Source organism: Chelmon rostratus, chromosome 20, assembly GCF_017976325.1.
Source record: "Chelmon rostratus isolate fCheRos1 chromosome 20, fCheRos1.pri, whole genome shotgun sequence".
NCBI lineage: Eukaryota > Metazoa > Chordata > Actinopteri > Chaetodontiformes > Chaetodontidae > Chelmon > Chelmon rostratus.
Window position 1 is genome coordinate 17,319,088 of NC_055677.1, and position 18,725 is coordinate 17,337,812.

Here is an 18,725-nt window from a genome sequence, read left to right on the forward strand (position 1 = left end):
TTATATTTTAAAAACCTTGCTACAGCATTTAATTAGAGTATCTATGATAACATTATTATACTTGTGCTTTAAATCATGTTCAAAGCAGCTCTTGCTTGGTAACCTTTTTTTTGTAATAACTGCAGGGCTGTATGCTCTGCACAGCCTGAGTATGCGTGTTCGATCGTTCACACACACACACACACACACAAATCACCTACCCTGGCTGTCAAGTACTGCAACTCCTCATGAGAAAAAAGGCCATTTATCGGTGAAAGCTGAGACTGCTGTCATGTGCACTTCATACCTTTCATACTGTTGAGCCTGCAGCGTAACAGCTTTTTATAATGAGATGCACAGAGTGAATGACCCTCAAATCTTACTTTTTCTCATAAAAAACAGCCTATTTTAAAGCATTTGAAAATGGTTTCTATATTATTTGATAAAACACTAATTACTGTAAGTAAGTCTGCATCATTTACTTTATTTACATGAACTTGGGCTGTGCATTTGTGACACCTTAAATGAAGAAGTTGAGTAGATTTTTCATAAGACAAACACATACATTTATGTGGACTTTACACACATTCAGTATACATGCCAAGTACACTTCTAATGACCCAACAAATAGCCTATGGTAGCCCTTAAATATTGTTACTTGTGGTCCTATCACTGCACAAAATACAAGATTGGCTCTCTTTTGGTCTATCTTAGCAGTCACCCACAGACTCAGCTTCTTGCCAAGTCTTTACTCAGAAACTAGGCTCTGGATGAGGCTCCTGGTTGGAGGAAGTGCATCCACTGCAGGGTAACCTGTGGTGCTTTTTTGTTATGATGACATAAGACGGAAAAACAGACTCAAAATAATTGCACTGTGACACATGATGTGAAACAGCCGTGCCTTTCCCAGCTGATGTCATGGATAACAATACAAACCAGATTGTATAGTCTCAGTGTGAGCGTCTTTCTGGAAAAATCTTATAGAAGAGAAAGTACTGGACACAGAGTACACTGCTGGCAAACACATATTAAGTAATGATTTTACAATTCAATTCACCCAGTCTAATAGACATTTTATCTAATCATCACCATAACAGTTCATGTGTTGCCACAGCTAAGAACAAAAGGGAACACCCATGTGAATAATGTGGAACTGCACAGCCCCACCTATAGCAGACACTTTTTAAGATAGCATCCAGCAAAGTATTGTGATTAGCGTGGTCATTGAAAAGCTCGCTGCAGACTGGAATGTGGCCTTGGTCACTGAATCTTCTGTTTATATACTCAGCATACCTTTTCACTTATTATGGCATGTAAATGCTGTAACTGGAAGCATAGCAACACAAAGGCACGATCAGATATTATGCTGGTTAAGGCTGTTTAATTTGACATCAAGCAGCAGCAACAGTGTACCCAACTTGTAAAGCAGAAACACTAATTTAACACAAACATAAATTCCAAAAAAGGTATTTTTTAGAAATATTACATTTATTTAGAAAACAGATATATTAAGACTTTAGATTGTCATAGTGCAAATAAGAGCAAGCACTGTATACAGCACTTTATGTTTGTTAACACATGTTAATTCTGGTAAATAGTATGGTAATATTTCATCCCAGAATTCAAAAAACACATTTTCAAAGCAACACTCTGCCTCTTTAAAAAATGTGACAAAGAAAATAAATTCTATCTGATATATGCTTACACTTACCACAATTCATTTCAATCTTCAAACACAGAAGAAAAACAGATGAAATATCATTTCAATCCACATTATCCACACTACCTTTAAGTAGCAGGATGAAACACAAAACTAAAGATAAGCCTTATGTGAGAATCCTAACCTTACACTGTAGTCTGATTGTTAAAACAACTAAACAGATGTACATTTCCTGACTCATGCCATGCAACTGTCCTAACTATAGATGTTAAACATTTGATATCCCAGTCATATATAGTGCACTGTACATATACACATCTAACTTTTGCTGATAATATCCTGCTTGCTCATTTAATGTCTTGACATGTCAACAACCACCACTTTTAAAAGCAAATCATACAGCTGACCAACTGTCCCCTTTGACCTCATGTCTCCTTTGTGACAATGAGAAAGTAAACAAAAAGTGGATATAGGCAAAGGTCACTTTACATGATAGATTTTAGCCCATCTTTCTTTTCATGGATGTTTCTTTCTCATGTCCCTCTCTTTTTTTCTAGATAATGAAGTCCAGGATCACAGAAACTTGACAGCAGGGAGGATTTAAAGCAGTTATTCTGCTTTCACAATTCTGTCTCTTTTTCTTCGTCTTCACCTGTTTCTAAGTAATATTCATCATCTGTTGTGGTGTCTGAGCTGCTGTCTGTAGACTCCTCAAAGGTACTAAGGCTGGACACATAACCTCTGGATGGCAAATGCCCTCTGGAGGACTGGCTGTCCGCCTGGTGTGGTGCTCTTGGTGAGCTGGGACAGGTAGAGGAGGATAGACTGGGAGGTTTGGATATGCGTCTGGACACTGGTGACAGCGGTGGTGTTGGAGGAGGGGTCGGCGGACCCTCTGTATCCCATGCAAAGTGACAAGTGTTCATGTTTGGGTTCCAATGGTGGGCTGCCTTTGAGGTTGTGGTATTTACAGCTGGAGAAGCAGAGACTCCAGAGCTCCAATTTGCCAAGGACCTGGTCAGTGATCGAGGAAGTGATCTTGATTTCAATTTACCAGGGTCACTAGGGAAATATGACTTCTGAAAGTCTTTACTGGGCTGGCAATCATATTCTGCGGTCCAGTCAGGAGTAACTGACCAGTGATCCAAGTCCTTGCCAGTGCTGCCAGAAGTCAAAGCAGATGAGGAAAGGTCACCCACACTCATGAACCTGGATCCAGTGGAGATGCGACCAGGCCCTGAGGGTCGACTGGATAGTACTGAACACACAGAAAATGACCTCCCAGGCTCAATGCCGTACTTTAAGTCTGCATAGGAGGATGCCAAGCATTCCTTGTCCTGTCCTGGACTTGCACTTGGAGGACCAGTGGATGCCCGGCTTCTTCTTGAACCCCCCAAGCAATTTCCCTCTCCTTGCTCACATGGTGAGGAAGATTCCCTGCGACGCTGTAGCTTTGGGCTGTAGAAGACACTGTCATCTGTAGCATCAGGTGAGGGAAATGAGGAGAGAGGGGAAAGAGAGGAGAATGGGGAGAAGGGGCTCCTGGGGCTAGGAGTGGACCTCCCAAACTGAGTAGGATAAGATGTAGAAGGGTTAGGGCTCCTAGCAGGACTGAGATCTCTACAAGAGTGGAACTGGTTTGTTGGTTTATAATTTGCCCTGTTGTCTTTGTAAAAGTCAAACTGGTGTATTGTTGGGCTGTGGATGTTCAAATGAGATTGGTTTGTACTTTCAGACATGTGTTCTGCACCAGCATACTGCTCATCTTGGTCAGTTTCTGGAAATGATTGGTCTGACCAAATGTAAAACTGATCTTCTGCCACTGCACTCCCAGAAGCAGAGGGTGGTGTGAGGGTGTATCTGTTTTGTGTCCATCTATTCGTAAGCTCTGTTCCCTTTTCATTGTCCTTCAGCACCCCACCTTTCTCCTGCTCTTGCTTCTCTACAGTTTTGGTACTCTCAACAGCGATATCACTGACATTGCTGATGTCACTTGATCCACTAACAGAGGGTGTTTGGGAGGCTCGCTTCCACTTCCATGGAAACAACATATCATCATCAGACCGCCTAGTGCTGAATGTTTGTCTCAGTTTGTTAAGGACCTGGTCCATTTTGTTATTACTCTTGTTGGCCCTGTCTGACTCTGACCTTGATAAACTGGAGTTTGGTGTGCTGACACTTTTCTTAAGTGCAAACCGGCTTCTCTTTGGGCTTTGTTCATTATTGCTCTCCACTGAAAAAAATTTGCTTTTACCCAGTACACCCATTCTTCTGTTAGCGCTTTCATCGTCAGGGGGCTGACTCTCTGTTGAGCTGCTACCACTGGAGCTCTGATCTGAATGACTATGTGGTTCACCTGCAGCTTCCTTCCTCTGCATTGTGTGTGACTGCTGACTTAACTTGGTATTCACAGAAACCGGTGTGTTTGTGGTATGTTGCAGAGGTTTAGGTGTGGTGTTCTTTGAGGCAGCTGGAGCTGTATCTACCTTAGATTTAATGCTGTAAACCAATGTCTCAGTTACAAATGTTGAGGAGGAGCTGTGTGTCTCATCACACTGCAAAGACTGTGAGTTGATTTGAACTCTGTTATTGACGAATAATACCTGGCCTTTATGGTAATCTTGGCTGTTGTTCTTTCCATGGTTATTGTTGAGTTTATCAGTTTCTGAAACCCCACGCTTTGAACTTTCTCGGATGGCAGTTTTGTTTTGGAAAGGCAAAGATGGGGGCTTTGGCATTCTGATAGGTGACAGAGGGGGTTTGGATATTGGTAAGGTCGTGACTGCTACTGGGCCAGTATGTGCGGAAGGATGTGGGGTAAAGTTTGACTGTGAGGGTTGCTGGAAGAGAGGTGATCTGGGTTTTATGGTCTTAGTTTCTCCCTGTGTTGACCTGGTAGACATGAGAGTGGAGTAAGGTGTGGAGCTATATCGAAGCTTATAAGCACTTGACAATTCAGGTAGGGAGGGAGGAGCAGAAGAATGGCACTTAACTGTGCCAGACTCCACTGACAGTGTCCTCTCCTGTCTGGGTGGGGTTAAGGCCTGTCTTCCTTGGTCAGAGATCACAGTGTCACTAGGTCTTTGCTGAGATCTCTCTCGCTCCCTGGATGCTAAATCAGCAGAGTCAGATGATAAGGATCGATACTTTCCTCCTTTCACCACCTGTATGCTGGAGGTCTTTGTGGTGGGGGAGGAAAGAGATGTGTTTGTGGTTGGACTGCTTGATCTTAGAAAGGAAAAGATGGATGGAGCTTTAATGCTTTGTGGGGACCTGGAGGGAGATGCAGACCTCGTTGGGACTTGAGATGGCTCTGGCATCTCAACTGTGATGGGCTCAGAACGCTGCAGATCCACTGAGTCCTCCCATGTTACTCGTCTCACTCTCTTTCCCTCTACATGGGGGTGCAGTTTCTTTGTGTCTCTTTCTTGGCTGCTTGATAATGTTTTCCCTTCTTTAGGGTTGGAACTGTCTGAGCAGTTAGGGCTGGCAATAATAGGTGTGGCAGGGGGAGTTAAGAGAGAAGAAACAGTAATAATGGTGGGAGAAGACACAAGGACAGGAGTGACAGGAGGAGTAAGGAGGGATGGGCTGGGGGCAGTTGTGACTGCAGGGTGGCTGCCAGTGGTAGATAAAGAGATGGTGGGAGCAGTGGATACAGAACTATAGCTTGTTTTAGAGAAAGTATTGACTGTGGGGATCAGGCTGGACACAGTTTTAGGGTGAAAAGGCTTGGGAATGGAAGCGTAGCTTCTTTCAAAGCCAAGAGGTGTAGTGTTGGCTGTGTTGGTGAATTTGGGTATTTTCAAAGAAGAGCCTGTGTGTGATGAAGCATCACTGTTGGTCTGTGAAACAACTGGATGGGAGTGAAAGGAGGAACTAGTTTTAGTGTTTGGGGTTAAGGGGAGACCAGAGGCAGCTTTAGAGGCCTGACTATTGAGTGTGTTGGTGGTAGCACGAGATAGAGATGGTTTGGTAAACCTTTGAGAGTCCTTGTTGTGAGGAGATTCGGGGGTGCTGTTGGTTTTCGATGTACAATGATTGCTATTGTATTTGCTGCTGCTCTCAGTGGGTGTATTTGAGCTCTTGGGATTTAGCAAAGTAGGTGGTAATTCAGTTACATTTGCTGCAAACAAACTATTACTTACATCATGCTTGGTGAGATCGTTAGGGTGACTCAGTGTTGTTTGCATTGAAGCTCTGCTAATTTTAGAACTAGGGAAAGCATCAGGCAAATTATGAGGCTTTTGTGGTTCTGTGATTTTTAAATTGGAGCCATATTGCTGGTTGACAAACCTGTGTGATTCATGGTCAGATGAATCCTCAGCATTTCTTTGTTGCAGGTTTTGAGTTACTCCCTGTGTCTTCATAACATGGTTCATGTTACCTTTGTGAACCAACTCTGTTGGATTATTGTTTTCTCTGTTATTGAGGATTTGAGGACTAAATCTTTTGCTGTCAGTCAGACTTGGAGAGGCCAAGTTACTTTTATCATTACATTGTGGAACTATGGGTATGTTTGGCTTGTCTTTGATGTCTGTTGTACCATTGCACATTAGAGGGGAACCACCTTCCTGTGTAACTTGTTTCCACCAGGAAGTGGATGTCAGGGTGGTCCTTCTAGGGATGGAATGGGTTTTTAGGAGGGGAGAGTGGTCATATGGTGAATGTCTGGGTGAAGAGACGGAGCTATTTGAGAATAAGTTTGTACTTTTGTCTGAACCCCTGCAGTTCAGTTGCCTCTCTGATTGTCCTCTACTTAGAAATGCCTGTTTGGAACATGAAAGACTGGACTGGGACCTATTTGTTGTTTGAGGTTGTCCGGTAAAGGGTGTGTCTTCTGCTTCTCTGTTTGTGGGTGAAGCTGAAAAGAACCGTGTTTCAAACATGGTCCTTTCTTTGTGACTGGAGGATGACGGGGAAAGGATAGGCCCTGTTTCAGTTGTCCTATAAGAAATGGACAATGGAGAGACAAGGGGGTTTGACCTCTCTTGTACATTATTATTGTGAAAGGTTTGAGAGAGGTGTGTTGGGAATAACTTCCCATCTTGGTCACTTGGTGAACTGCTCAAAGGCGAAGGGTTGATCTCAGAGAGGGTGGAGGCTGCATTAGAGTTCCTGCCATTGGAGTTGAATCTTCTTAAAGACAGAAGTAGACTGCTTGTTGTTGGTTTTGAGCTTAAAGATGACAGTCCCCCTTGATGACCAGTTTGTGGATTTCTCCTTTGTTCATTTGGGTCAAGGGAGAGAGGTGACATGGGAGATAGAGTTGCAGCTACAGGTCTTAAAGCACCAGCATCTGTTTTGTCCATCCTTCCAGAGTTTATGTCCAAGGAGAGGGTCTGAATCATTTTTCTTTCAGATTCATAGTCCAATCCCGCATGACCACTTTTAGTTGAAGAGTCCACTGTATTCCTCCTGGTACCATGAAATGGCACCCTCAATTGGGCTGGTGATCCCTCAGTCAAAGACCTGTCCACAGTCTCCTGAGAGTGTTCACGTGTATGGTTTGCTGCAGTGTTTGTCACATCCTGTAAATTTCCCTGGGCTTCGAAATTGCCAGTTCCCTCAAATCTTTTGGTCCGTCTCAGCCGGCCACTCCAGTGTGGGGCAAGAACTGTTACCACACTGGAGGACAGCATGGTTCTAGTAGGATTGGGTAGCTCCACAAGATCAGTTTGTCTCTTGAGCTTTGTATGATCTTTTATATGTTCTTCTCTATTGCCAGTCCTGGGTTGTGACCCACATGGAATGCACAAGCCATTATGCTCATGTGGTCCAAACTCCCCATTTGAGAAACGATGAGTTGCACTCAAGTCTCTGGTAATCTCCAGTTCATTGCAAACAGCTGTGACAAGCTCTTCTTTCTTCCTGGCTGGTATCCTTTCAGATAAGGGACACTCACTGGCTACGTTTATAAAGGTGTCTGATAGTGACGTTTGTCCATAAACCTGTTAAGAGAAGAGAAATTACTAGAAGTGAATCTGGATTACAAATAAGTACTTTAAAATAATTATTTGCTATTTCTAAATTAATTTTACTATCCAACAATTTATATGACCACACAATATCCCACACTGTATTCTCTGTATTGTAACTACAGATCAAATATGAACTCTTTTCATATGTCAACTTCCGTTTATTGTATCATACTAATGCAAATTACTTGCACACTAAAGTAAATGGTTTCTGACATTTACAGTAAGTATGTAGCCGTGGCCTGCTATCTGAATTGCAAATTGAGAGTTCGCAGAAGCCACCACTTTGCTGCAGCTTCTGTTCCCATGGTGTAGCTATTTAAGAGACTCAGGCCTTGACAAACAGGTTGTTTGAGACACAAGAGATTTCACACACACAACACACACACACCCTGTTCCTTCAATCTCTAATAAATCAATCTCATATGTTTTCAAGAGTATACAATGTAAGTTATTAGGTTGTGTTTTCACAGATAACCGTTTCGTGTGGTTTTTCAGTGGCTTTTAACTTGTTACCTTCAATTAAGTACTGTAAGTATTGACTGGTTGGGAATATTTTGAATTAACTGGGAATTATATTAATTAAATGTATTCTACATTTCAATGATTCCAGCACAAGCCCTAAAACATTATGATATTAATGATTAAGACTGTGGCTAATTCTTACCTGACATCTGCTGTTCTTGGTCTCAGCCCTCTGTGTTTCAGTTAAACTGGTAGAACAGGAGAGAGAGAGAGAGAGAAGACGTACAGCAATTAGGAATACTAGTTAGGATTTCACTTAACAGTGGCTTGGACATAATGTGCAGTATGCAGAAAATGTTTACCCTACATGAACTATGAGAATGATAGTGACTAAAATTAGACCAATATATCAGTTTTCTGAGCTACTGGGCAGCTACTGGATTTCCTTAAAAAAATAAAAACATAACAAAACAAAAAGACAGAGACAGTCTCTGACTTTGATGGATGCTGTATGGTCACTGTGGAGCTTTTATGATTCCATACTTGTTTCACAATTAAGGGTTTCAGTTACAAGTTGTTGTTGTAAGTGTTATGCACATCAAGGCAGTAGGAATATGGCAAAGGAGGTGATAATCTAGATGATGTGAGTTTTGTAATGTATCATAATATGTTATACTGTTTACAGTGAATTTACTTGCAGTGGTATGTAATGGAAATTACAAAATAATGAATTGCCCAATGATTGCTATTGAGATAAGGGACTGACAAGACTTCATGAGCATTCGAACCAACCAGGATAGTAAGCTTTGAGCATGATATTCAGGGTGTGATAATAAACTGTTTCATAACTGTATTCTGAGATAATAAATTGCAAAAGATAATAAAGCATCTCAGCAATAAACTTAAACAAATGCAAAGTGTAATTTCCGCTTTCCAAAAAAAATCCCATTAAATGGACACTCCCAGTCCTCCTGTGCTCTGTGATGTTCTTGTGCAGTGTGAACTATTTGAAGGATCAGATGTCTAACATTTGCCACAGCAATGCTGATCAACAGGTTGGTCAGCATTCCTCTCCTCTGTCCCTCTCTCTTTACCAAACAGTTTTCCCACTGTCAAAGGTGCACTAAAGTCACACCTCATGAGAAATTATGACAGCACTTGGAAGGTATTGTTAAGCTGCGTGTGCAGCGTGCACACAAGATCACACGCTCAGTACAAAATGCCTATATAGGGTCATGTTGGATGGTATGAAAAGACTGCAGGTGGCTAGCAGACAGTTAAGGGGTGTGTTCTCTCTTGAAGCGATATAGCTAGTTCAATCAATGAGGTTGTTCCAGGCTGTCTGTATCTCTGGCACACATGGCATCACACAGGTATGCAAATATGCTTAAGGAAAACGTGCTGCACATACTCACGCAAACAATCACCACCATACGAACTATCAAAAGCAATTATGTTCCCAGAAAACCCAAGCAACAAGTCTAAGCTAAACCTAAACAACCTAAAATAATTAATCTGCCTGTACTGCTGACTTGAGGAAGTACTGTTATGCAAAAAATCAGCCCAAAGGTAGATGATTTGTGATAAGGTAGGGTAAGGACAGCAAAGCTGGACTTCCTGAAAGGGTGATAAGAGTTTCTTAAATTCCTATATTGGATATCAGGGCATGTAGTGTGAAGTTTAAGTGTAAACACATTCATACATACTGTTAATTCAAGGCCAGGCTAACACAAACATTATCTGCACTCTTCTGGACAGTATGCCACAGGCTAAAGTATGCAGACAGGGTTCAGTGGTTCAGTTACTGTTTGACTAAATGTTAGACAGGACAAATCTGAGAATGATGCAACCAACCGTGTCAAATGTACCTATTCCAGACCTCAGACCTTACCAACCAAGATGACAACACCACATTGTTGGGAGGGTGGGAAACCTAAGTACGCATTTCAACATGATACTGACATAAAACATTGCCATGTACCCGGCGACTGCCTCTCTGGCCTGAAATATCTACGCAGAGGGAAAAAAAAGCTTAATTTTAAGATGGTTACAAGAATAGTGACAGTGAATGTGCATCCAAATCAACAGGAGCTGCTTAATGCTATTGACCCTGTATGGCCAAAGATCCCTGATGAATGTACTTGTCTAACCCCATGTCTCAAGAGTAGAGTGAATCAATGGTCTTCTTTGAACTGTGGCTCAGGAAACAAAATACTGGATTCTATTAACACTTGTTGCAGGGTAAATTGATTCCTTTCCTTGTTTACCTTTGTAGACAGGGGTCAAAATTCTTCTTGAGTCTGAAGATAAGGCAGGAGGTGAATCTGGGTTCAATGCGCGTCTGGGTCAGGACCTTCGAACCACCACGACGAGCAGCCTCCTCCTGTCTGAGTCTATCCGCTCTTAATATTAGTGCTGTAATAGATTCAGAATAGGGGATTATGTTCTGATCACTCCAGTGGATTCAAATAATTGAGGCTTAATATATGATTGACGTGTACAGACTTAATGTGTGCAACATGTGTCTGATGAGTGTGTGCATGTCACCTTTGCGTGTTTCTTCCCGTCTGATGGCTGATGGGTGGCACTGCTGTCCAGTTGGGGTTTCATCACGCTGATTCTCTCGCTTGAACCTTTCAGCAGATGTTTCATCCCGCTGTTCTCTAAAAAACACCAATAAAGTAAAAAACCATTAAGACTTCTACTTTGAAAGATTTTCAGGATCCAGTTCTTGTACTGCTGGCCACTGTACAGCCCCGCAATGAAGCAGCTGGGCAGTAAGTGCCTTGCTGAGGGGCATATTTTCACTTGCTACGTGCATCTTCCAGTCCAAAATAGGGCTGCAAGTATCATTTCTACTTTTGATTGATGCTGCATAGTTTATCGACTGACCATTTTGTCCATAAAAAGGTCAGAAAATAGTGAAAATGCAACGTTCTACATTGCCGGAGCTCAAGGTAACACCTTTTGTTGTCCAAGCAACAACCCAAAGACATTCAGTTTACGAGTATGAAAAAGAAAAGCATCAATGCCTGACATTTGAAAAGCTGGGACCAGTGAAAGTTTGGCAGTTTTGCTTAAAAAAATTGGTATTTGAATGAATAGTTGCAGATTCATTTTTTTGTCTCTCCACTAATTGATTTATCTGTCAGTCATTTTAGTTCCAAGAATTTATTAACCTATTTTGCTGAATTACATACACCACTCTCTTCTCTTGTAGTCTAATTTGTTAAATTAGCTACAGGTTCATCGAACTAAACTCAAACAGTCTTGCCTCCCTCATCTTATCAGTTCCACAGTGCTGGACTGATAAGCGGTGGTTATATAACAATTCGATTCTGCTCACACCACACTTTCTTTTACAACTAGAGCACAGAGCTAACACACCCACTCACACAGTCACGAAAGCATGCATATGCACATTTACTGCTGCAAACCAACACTGAACGCACACTGGTGCCAACTGCTGAGCACGACGATGACACCGCAACACGGATGAGGCGGTCACCTGAATGTACGTGTTGCTGCGACCTTTGTTCGTTACACATGACAAATTAAATGAAAGAAATTACCGGTCACAGGACATTCAAGTATTCTCTTCTCTCTTTTCAATCCAATTCAGCAGTTTCTAAGTGGATACTTAAGATCCAGAGTTTTATGTAAGATTTGTGTGATCATATAGTGAAGTGTTTTGATTTCTCTTTCTTGACCTTTCTTCGTAACATGGATCATCTCCGCCTCACCCTATCCACCTTGCCCTCAGGGGCGACTCAATGGCCTCATTAGAGCTTAATCTCTGTTCGACTATTATAAAGGCCTGACATGACATGACACGAGGGAGAAGCAGAGAGAGGCATTAGGAGGGAGGGAGCGAGAGAGGGAGGGAGATCTTCATGCTCTTCAACAGCTACTTCATTGCCAAAGCCTTCCATGTGGAGGTACTGAGTGTTTTTAATCCTTCCTCTCCCGGAGGCAACAGAAGAAATCAAAACACATTGCAGCAATATTAATGCTCATAAAGCTGTAGGTAACCATGTTTGGATGGTTTAAGCAGCAAGTGATGTCTGTGATAGTAGAGCATGAGGGGCTGTCGTCTAAACAGCACCACCACTAACATAAACCATACAGTTTATGTTACGGTTTACGTCATTTGAAGAAACTGACAGTGGTGCTGAAACATTCATGCAAGCAGTCCCATGGTTCAGAAACTAGATGGGAGGGCATTCAAGGGACTGTTTTCATATTCAGTTGCTGGTGTTGTCCTACCAACAGTCTTAAACTATCCACTATTACTATTAAAAATGCAATAAAACTGAGAAAAGCAGCACATATTCAGAGAAACAGGAAACAGTTTGTCCCCCTTTTCTTGAAATTATTAGTTTATAAAATGTCAGAAAATAGTGAAACGCCTGACATTTGAAAAGCTGGAATCAGTGAACGTTTGGTATTTAAGAGTCATTTATGTTAATTCTTCTGTTGACTGACCAATAAATTCAGCGTGTACTTGTGTCAGCCATAACAGCATTTTTTGTGGCTGCAGCTGTGAATGCTTACATACAACAGACACTGATCCTGTGCAGACTTCCTCTGTTTTTTGTGTTTGTACCAATAGGTCTGGTCAAGTTTGCATTTGTACTACCTCCTCTTGGACTGACATGAGCTGCATATTACAACTATCTATCCATTTCTTGTAGCTAGTGCTGAAACAATTACTTGGTTAACGGATTGGTCAACCCACAGGAACTATTTTGATAACTGATTAACTGTTTTTGGGTTTCAGACTGTTGGACGAAACAAGTAATCTAAATGTCAACCTGGGTTCTGGGACATCGCAATGTGTATTTTACATGATTCTTTTGATTGATGGTGAAAATAATCACCAGACTAATTGATATTAAAAATATTTATTAGCTGCAGCCATACTTTCAGCTAGCCTTTCAGTTTTTTCTGCTGGTTTTCATTCCAAAAAAGTTGTGCTGTGTGTAAAAAAAAAATGTCATTTGGAAATGAACTATGTTTACAGACAACAGTTTTACAAGTGTTCCTGAACCCATGTACTATATCTATCACCTGTTAGCAATCAACCTGTTTACCTGTGGAATGTTCCAAACAGGTGTTTTTGGAGCAATTTGAGAATAAGGAGATATTTACAAAAATCAACGAAGTTGAACAGGTTAAACAGTAAATGTATTGTCTCTGTACTGTTTTCAATTGAGAATATGTCAAAACAGATTATCAAATGATCACATTCTGTTTAATTTATGTTTTACACAGGGTACCAACTTTTTTGGAGTTGTACTGAAGCTCTGCACCACACCAGCTTGTAATTCCTTTTGAGTGCGAATTTTCCTCCTAAAACATAGATATGTGGAACATTTTTACATATTTTTAGGGCAACTCCAATTATTACTAAACCATCAATTAGTTAGTTAATTTCCTGCCAATCAATTAACTAATTATTTCAGCTTTTTAAAATTTTCTCAATCAAATCATGATTTATAGATTTTTTTCAACTGAGCCCGACAGCACACTTTCCAGGTACCTGCGGAAGAAGCTCCAGCACCCCCAGCAGGAAATCACTGAATCAGTCTATTGGCATAAAAGTGATCAACAATTTTGATAATCGATTAATGGATTCATTCAAGCAATAGGTATGCTCAAGCATGCTCTAGTTCCAGCTCCTCAAATGTGAGGGTTTTCTGTTTTTCTCTGTTTTGTATCTTTGTGAAATGTCAGACAGTGAGTCAGTCAAGCAAAGAATTTAAAAACGGAATTTTGGGCTCTGGGCCATTTTTCTTGATTTTCTAGTATTTAATAGACAGAACAACTAATTGATATAAATAAGTGGCAGATTAATTGACAAAGAAAATAATTGTTGGGTGCAGTCCTACTTTTTCCAATGTATTAGAGTGAAAGGACATCTTTGTTTAATATGGATTTAGTTGTGTTTTAAGGTTAAAGTTATTATTCCTCCTTGAGAGTGAAATCCCGGACATTAAGCTTGGCATTAGTGACCTCTAATTCTGTGCTGACAAAACATGAGCAGCCTGCAACCTCCAGTCATCAATACAGACGTGTAACATGCATGTTCTCTGGCCTGTGTGAACAGTATCTCAGTTTGTTTTGCTACTGTGCAAGTTCATGACTAATTGTTATCTTTGACAGCTTCTCTGGGCTGCTCCATTGTGCGCAGTGTGTCTCATACAAGTATGTTGGTGTAAGCTTCACTTGAGGTCAGCCTCGCTGTGGGTGTGTGCCCGCTATATCTGCCAGCTAACACTTACATAACCACACGGATCCAGCCTGAACCAAAGTGTGGGTGTGTGCTCAGCACTGACAAACGCATGCAATGTTCCAACTACAGCAAATGATTTACACCCTAAACTTCGTTTTAAGACTCCTCCAAAGAGATCTTAATGGCTTTGTAGTGACTTCATGAGTGGTAACAAAAGGTTGCCAGGACAAAGTGAGACTTGTTCTGTTTGCTGCCACACCTTCAGTGGCTGTCAGACCTCCAGGAGAGCGCCCGCCTATGGATGCGTATACAGTCGATAGGTTTAGAGGGTATTACCAGGACGATGTGCAGATTATTAACAAAGGCAGAGCTCCGGACATGCACAGACAGCAGCATTGTGCACATGTGGCATTAACTTTGATAAGCTGCAGGCCTGTGTGTTCATGTATGAGCTTGCCTGCTAAGCCAACGAAGCTGAACTGTTAAAAAAAAAACAGCAAAAAAACAAAAAACAAAAAAAAAAACTGATACCATCAACCTGATGATGCTGGCTTACAGTATGTGGTTTACAGAGTTAGTTATGCAACAAATGCATACACACATACCAAGGTATGCTCAGGTGTGCATGTAATGTACAATAATGGTTGTAATAATACGTTATGCTACAGCTTTCAGTCCAAAAAGCTACGTTGAGACTCTTGGATGTTTCCAACATTCAACAAGTGGACGCTAGCTCGAGCCCACCTACGTCACGTTTTATGAGTAAGAAGAAGAGCATGCCACACCAAACCTTAGTCGAAAATCTGGCAAGTTACGTAAACCACGACCAAGGACAACACAAGCTACATACAAATCGTTAGCAGCTACTTTTGATCAATAGGACCGGTATATTAATCCAAAACAGCATATAAAACACACTTAAATAAAAATGCGACTGTCTTCACCAGGTACTCCTGCCTCCTTCTGCTGTCAAACACAGCATGGTGGGCAGTGTCGAGCAGGGAACCGAGTGTAAAGTGCTGTATTACTGAATAAAATTAGAGCCGAATTTATTAAAATCAGGTCATGAATCGCGAACGTTTTCGTTTTGGCTGTGGGGGACGTAAATGTTTCCAGACACGCGGCGCAACATTAAACACACAGATTTATACACGCAGTTCGGCGAGTTTCTCTCCCTTCCAGAAAACAAGTAGCACCGCCGCTAGAAAGTCTCCAAACGGAGACACGGAAAGTGCGTAGCAACATTAAACAAGAGGTGAACGACAGCAAGCGAGAAACTGGCTGTTAAAATACACATTTAAAGACATTTAAACGTACCTAGCAGTCGTAGTCCGCGTTGCTCCCGCTGTCCACAACAGAGGCGTAGCTGTCTCTCCTCCTACAACTCTGAGCTCCAACTGTTCTGCGTCACTTGTTGACATCCTATTTTAACCGGTTCCGTAAGCTTTCACTATCCAGACGGACGACTCAACGCATCTTAAAAATGTAGTGCGGAATTCACGGTCAGCCGACCTGTGAACAGGCCGAGCGCCCGCTCATGATGCCAAGATCACCGTGGAGGTCAAAGTTCAACACCTGCTTTCAGACAGGTGAGCACAGGTGCGACCATGCAATTACTGCAGGCTGCGTCCCTTTCCAGGAAAATTCCCCCCTAGGTCATTTCCTTCTCAGGACACTTCAGCTGCTTGATGCTGTGAGGACACAATCCAGCTGGGGGCTTATTCTATCATGTATAAGGAAATACTTATGTTGGATCATAATCTGTTTTAATCAGATACCAAGAGGCTAATTTCTCAAAATTACCATCAGAAATGTGCCAGTTTTTGCAGATTTGGTTCATGCACACGCTTAAATACAAACTCCCTCATTATCATAAACCCTAAGATGCTCATATGCTAATTCATAATGACACAAACTCACTAATACTCAGCTCTCAGCAACACCAGGTATCAACATTTATCTCAAACCAATCACAATCTCAAAACATCTAAAATAAAATATAGGTGCTTTCAGATTATTTGAAAGTACTGGTTCCAATAATTCCTCGTCCCTCAACCCCATGATCAGTAGTGCATAGACGCTATTTGATGGCTTTGTTCTGTGTGCCGTTTAAAAGCAACGTGGGAATACATGAAGGTGTTTTGGAGTTTACTTGTGTGGAGATGCTTGCACGTGTTTGCCAGTGATTATATTTTCGATGTGTTGCGCCATTATTTCAAAGAACTCTGCTGGGGTTTGTGTTCCTCAAAATTGACACCACGTGACAATCGTTCCCGCTTTTAATTGACAGAACAGGACAAACGTGTTGGAGTAAGTTTGTCCATCAGACTTCCACACCCTCCACCACCTGCCAGAAACTCACAGCTCAGTGTCTGCAGGAGGAACAGCGCCCTCTTCCTGCTCTGACTGTTACTTTTATTTCTGCTGGCTCCAAGAAGGAATTTTCTATGTGCATACACTGCATAACCATATAGCTTTCAAGCCCTTCAAAGAGATTAAGGCTTCAAAATGCATGCATGTTTATAAGTATTTTATACCTAATAAAATAACAAATGGTTTCATAATCTAAATAATCCGAACTGACCTAATCAGTTGCCATACAGTACTCACATGTACATACTGCATATTGAAATGATCCTCCTGCTCATATGAGCCCCATATTAGCTTCAGATAATTTATTTTTGCACATAACAACATCACTTTCATTGAAAACATGTTAGGAGGTGAACTCTTCAAGGCCAGTATGAACAGGAGGGATGATTACAGTCACCAAAAGCTCTTTCAGTGTATGCACGGGTGCCGGACTATTGTTTTGGACAGACTTGAAAAATGGTGAATGCAATGATTCACATGGAGTTTGAATGATCAAACTATTAGGATATTCCTCAGATCCCTTATAAATACTGATAGTGACATGCAGCCACTAATTAGGGGCTAGTTGTCACATGCCTGAAAGGTATCATATCGTTCGATAAAAGGAGGCCTACAGAGTCAGACTGAACCCGGATGTCTTGTTCAGCCGGGGCTGAAATGATCCCAGCTGTTTTAATAAACTTACTCTGTGCCTTCCCACCTTCACTTACAGATGGAACTTATAAGATCTGGAAAAGCAAAGGCATCGTCGTTTAGCAGATCTTTACATCAACAATACTTTTGCGACCTTCACACAGCTAAAGGAAAAGTACACACTCCCATCTTCACATTTTTTCCGTTACCTCCAGATAAGAGCTTATACCCGCACTAATATATCAAATTTTGAATCATGCCCAGCCCCCAATGAACTGCATAAACTTATGAATCAGGCCCCTGGCTCAAAGAGACTTGTCTCCCGATTTGTGAACTTTTTCGTAGCATATAATCCGGTCTCCACACATTATTTAAAGGAAGCCTGGGAAAGTGAACTTGGCATTTTAATCAGTAACGACAGTTGGGAATCTAGTCTCAAAACTACTCACACTTGTTCTGTAAACTCTAGACACCAACTTATTCAGTTTAAAGTACTCCACAGGCTACATTATTCCTGCACCAAACTACACTGATTTTACCCTTCTGTCTCACCAACTTACCCGAAATGTAAATCTGCAGAGGGCACCTTAGGCCACCTCTTTTGGTTTTGCCCAAAGCTAAACAAATTCTGGTCAGACACTTTTAAATGCTTTTCTAATGTATACAACTGCGATATCCCACCAGACCCATACACTGCTAATTTGTGCGTAACCAGCATCTAGTTTCTCTACCCCTCTTACGACGAAAGACAATACAATATGGCATGGTTGTTGCAAAAAGGAACATATTATCCCTTTGGAAAAATGAAGATGTCCCTTCTTTCAAAACATGGCTAGCTGAACTTACAGCTTTGCTGCACATGGAGAGAATCCGGCATAATATTTCCTACAACTCTGCAGAATTTGACAAAATGTGGCAACCTTTTCTATTTTATTTATCCAGAACTAACTAAAGCACCTGTTTTGTGGATACGAAACTGACTGTTTTTATGACCAGTGTATATGTACTGTATTTATGTATAAAAATGTCTTAGATATTTAGCTCAGCCAATTTGGTGCTAATTGTTTTGCTAACTGTTATGTTTTTAGGGCAGAAAGGTTCCCTTGTTGTTGTGTTGCGTTCTTGTGTGTTTATGAAACTGAAAACGTACAAATAAAATATATACATAAATATAAAAAACTTTTCTTTTTTCATAGTTTTCTGTGCTGAATCCAGTCCGAGCTTCACTTGTCTGATGGAGGTGCAATTTCCGAGGAATCCAGAGGAGGTCAGTGTTGCTTTACAGAAAACAAACGTGTGTGTGTGTGTGTGACTGGCAGCTGTTCAGTGATGCAGTCTGACAGATTAATTGTATCCAGATGATCATAATTACATATTAATTATATCGTGATTATGATTTTTT

At 41.3% G+C, this 18,725-nt stretch overlaps 1 protein-coding gene across 1 annotated transcript; it reads right to left on the minus strand.

Moving 5' to 3' along the window:
* Nucleotides 1–1,340: 1,340 nt before the first annotated feature.
* Nucleotides 1,341–15,703, minus strand: LOC121624154 (mucin-5AC-like). The gene is made up of 5 exons (XM_041961782.1): nt 15,635–15,703; nt 10,630–10,745; nt 10,350–10,497; nt 8,285–8,330; nt 1,341–7,590 (listed from the first exon to the last, which is right to left on the minus strand). The coding sequence occupies exon 5, from the start codon at nt 7,279–7,281 to the stop codon at nt 2,260–2,262; it is 5,022 nt and encodes a 1,673-aa protein (XP_041817716.1). The 5' UTR covers nt 7,282–7,590; nt 8,285–8,330; nt 10,350–10,497; nt 10,630–10,745; nt 15,635–15,703; the 3' UTR covers nt 1,341–2,259.
* Between the last annotated feature and the right edge of the window lie 3,022 nt (nt 15,704–18,725).